The sequence below is a fragment of the Pogonomyrmex barbatus genome, unplaced genomic scaffold, assembly GCF_055798465.1.
Source record: "Pogonomyrmex barbatus isolate J1 unplaced genomic scaffold, ASM5579846v1 scaffold19, whole genome shotgun sequence".
Classification (NCBI taxonomy): domain Eukaryota; kingdom Metazoa; phylum Arthropoda; class Insecta; order Hymenoptera; family Formicidae; genus Pogonomyrmex; species Pogonomyrmex barbatus.
In genome coordinates, this window is record NW_028297115.1 from 4,412,401 (window position 1) to 4,414,861 (window position 2,461).

The window sequence follows — 2,461 nt, forward strand, 5'->3', positions numbered from 1 at the left end:
AAATGTATGAGGGAAGGCGTATTCCCCTCCGAATGGAAGCGAGCGCGCTTGGTTTTACTGCGAAAGCCGGGTAAGTTGGACGACTCACCGTCGTCTTTTCGTCCAATTTGCCTATTGAGCGACATAGAGAAGATCTTCGAACGTATATTGTTTAATAGGATAGTTTCCCATCTGGAGGGAGACCTCCGGAGCCGTCTCAGTCATCAACAATATGGCTTTAGGTCTGGTAGGTCAACGAACGATGCGATAATTAGGATGCAGCGTATAATCCGAAATCATACTAGTGAGGGTGAGTATTGCTTGGCTATCGGCTTGGATATCCGCAATGCATTCAATTCTTTGGCCTGGAGGCAAATTATAAAAGCGTTAAAAGACAAGCAGGTACCGTTGTACATAATACGTGTGCTAATGGATTACCTAACTGTCGCATCTTAGCGATTAAGAAGAGCGGCCGCTACACAGAGCACTCAGTGACATGTGGTGTTCCTCAGAGTTCAGCCCCATTGCCCATTGTTGTGGAACATCACATACGACAGTGTATTGAGCATTGGAATGCCGTATGGTTCTTACACTTTGTGCTTTGCGGATGACACGTTGATCATCGTTAGCAATAGGAATTTTAATTTGTTGACCTCTAGAGCGAACTTAATCTGTGATTTAGTGATAAGCAAAATTAAAAGTCTAGAGCTCGAAGTTGCTCCTTCTAAGACGGAGGCTGTACTGTTTTGTCCAGGTAGCATTAAGGATAAAAGTCTCACCTTTTTAGTGGATGAGATCTCTATCCAGTCAACTGATAGAATGAAGTACCTTGGTATTGTAATCGACAATAGATGGAAATTTACTCATCACTTTGAGATGGTATCGGGAAAGGCGGAAAGAGTGTTACCGCGACTGGATCTCTTGATGCCCAACCTGCGTGGTCCTAAATTTGACAAGCGTAAGCTGTACGCCAGCGTAGTGCACTCCATACTATTGTATGGTGCTCCGGTATGGGCCACGGATAAAGTCCTCACTAAGAGGAATCTAAAGTCGATTAATCATATACAGGGGCGTATATCGATTAGAGTTATCTCGGCCTATCGTACGGTATCGTTGACGGCGTTACTGCTTTTAGCGGGAATTCCTCTCTTCGTCATCTTGGCCAGGAGCAGGAAAAAGGTGTATGACCGTATTTCGGAATTAGAATTTAGACACCAATGTAAGCTTACCCATCAAGCAAGAAATGTTGTTAAACTTAGAGCTAAGAATGACATAATTACAGAGTGGAAAGAAATGTTGACTGAAATGTTTCCGGACGATGCTGCGTTGTACACCCGAAAACTAGTAGTTTCACACTTAGAGGAGTGGTTATCCAGAACTCATGGGTTTTTGTCATATCGATTGACGCAGGCATTGACGAATCATGGCTATTATTGTTTTAGTTCATATTTATATAGGATTAAAAAGTTTTATATAAAGCGTTGCGAATTTTGTCCTGCAGGACGGGACGATGCTGGTCACACGGCGTTTCATGAGGCATGGTCTTATTTGCGCGAAGAAGTTGAGCGAAGACTCGGGAAAAGATTATCTGAGGGAACGCTCATCGAATCTATGTTATCGGGACGAGACGAGTGGCAATGGATAGAATCAATGATAGGTGAAATCATGTCTCTCAAGGAAGATGCGGAGAGACGAAGACAGGGTGCGTTGGTCGTGGTGGCTTAGGGGATCGGTTATACCGATCGCCCGGTCCAAGTCGCGTGATCGCATCTGTCCCCCGCGTGGCGGATCAACTGCGCGTTTCCCGCATTCCCGCATGTGCGCGCCTGTCATGGGGTCCGGTGGGAACTGGTTCTCACCTGATTCCGTTTCCTCTTCCCGCGACGTGAATTCTCGCCCTTCCTGGTCCTGGGATCCCTGGTCCTGGTGGTGGTGTGGATGTCCGAGTGTTGGATTTCTGTAGCAGTCAAAGAAGTTAATTAATAACCGTAATTGTTGGGCTTCGGTTTTACGAGCATGGCTGGATGGGCCCTGAAGTTGTGCCTGTGGCGTCCCGGGGTTTTATCCGTAAGCCTTTAGTATTCGTATAGAGGATGGTTTTAGTGGGTAGTACTTGGCCAGCAAGTGAGTCCCACACTCCCTGGAGGGAACGGTTACCTCCAGGAGCGCGTAAATGCATTTCTCCTCCTCTCGCAAAAAAAAGCCGCCCGAATATCCTCGACTCCAACCGAGCGAACACATGCGCGCTGCTGATCTGTCACGCACCAACGGCTCAGTTATTTTTAAACTATTTTAATAAATCATGTGCTGCACGTCAGCACAAAATAGATATATAAACTCGACAATTTTTGCGGAAAAGAACCAGACTTGTGCGATTATCCGACCTGTCTGCTTCCGAAATCACCGATTCGATCCGAACAACGTGAGAATCTTCTCTCACTGAATATCGAGCGTTCTCAGTATTCATGTTCTATCCTTTCAC

At 46.0% G+C, this 2,461-nt stretch overlaps 1 protein-coding gene across 1 annotated transcript; it reads left to right on the forward strand.

Annotated features, from left to right (window-relative positions):
- Nucleotides 1–552: 552 nt before the first annotated feature.
- LOC148936949 (uncharacterized) lies at nt 553–1,704 on the forward strand. The gene has a single exon (XM_089075734.1). The coding sequence runs from the start codon at nt 553–555 to the stop codon at nt 1,702–1,704; it is 1,152 nt and encodes a 383-aa protein (XP_088931860.1).
- Nucleotides 1,705–2,461: the final 757 nt, after the last annotated feature.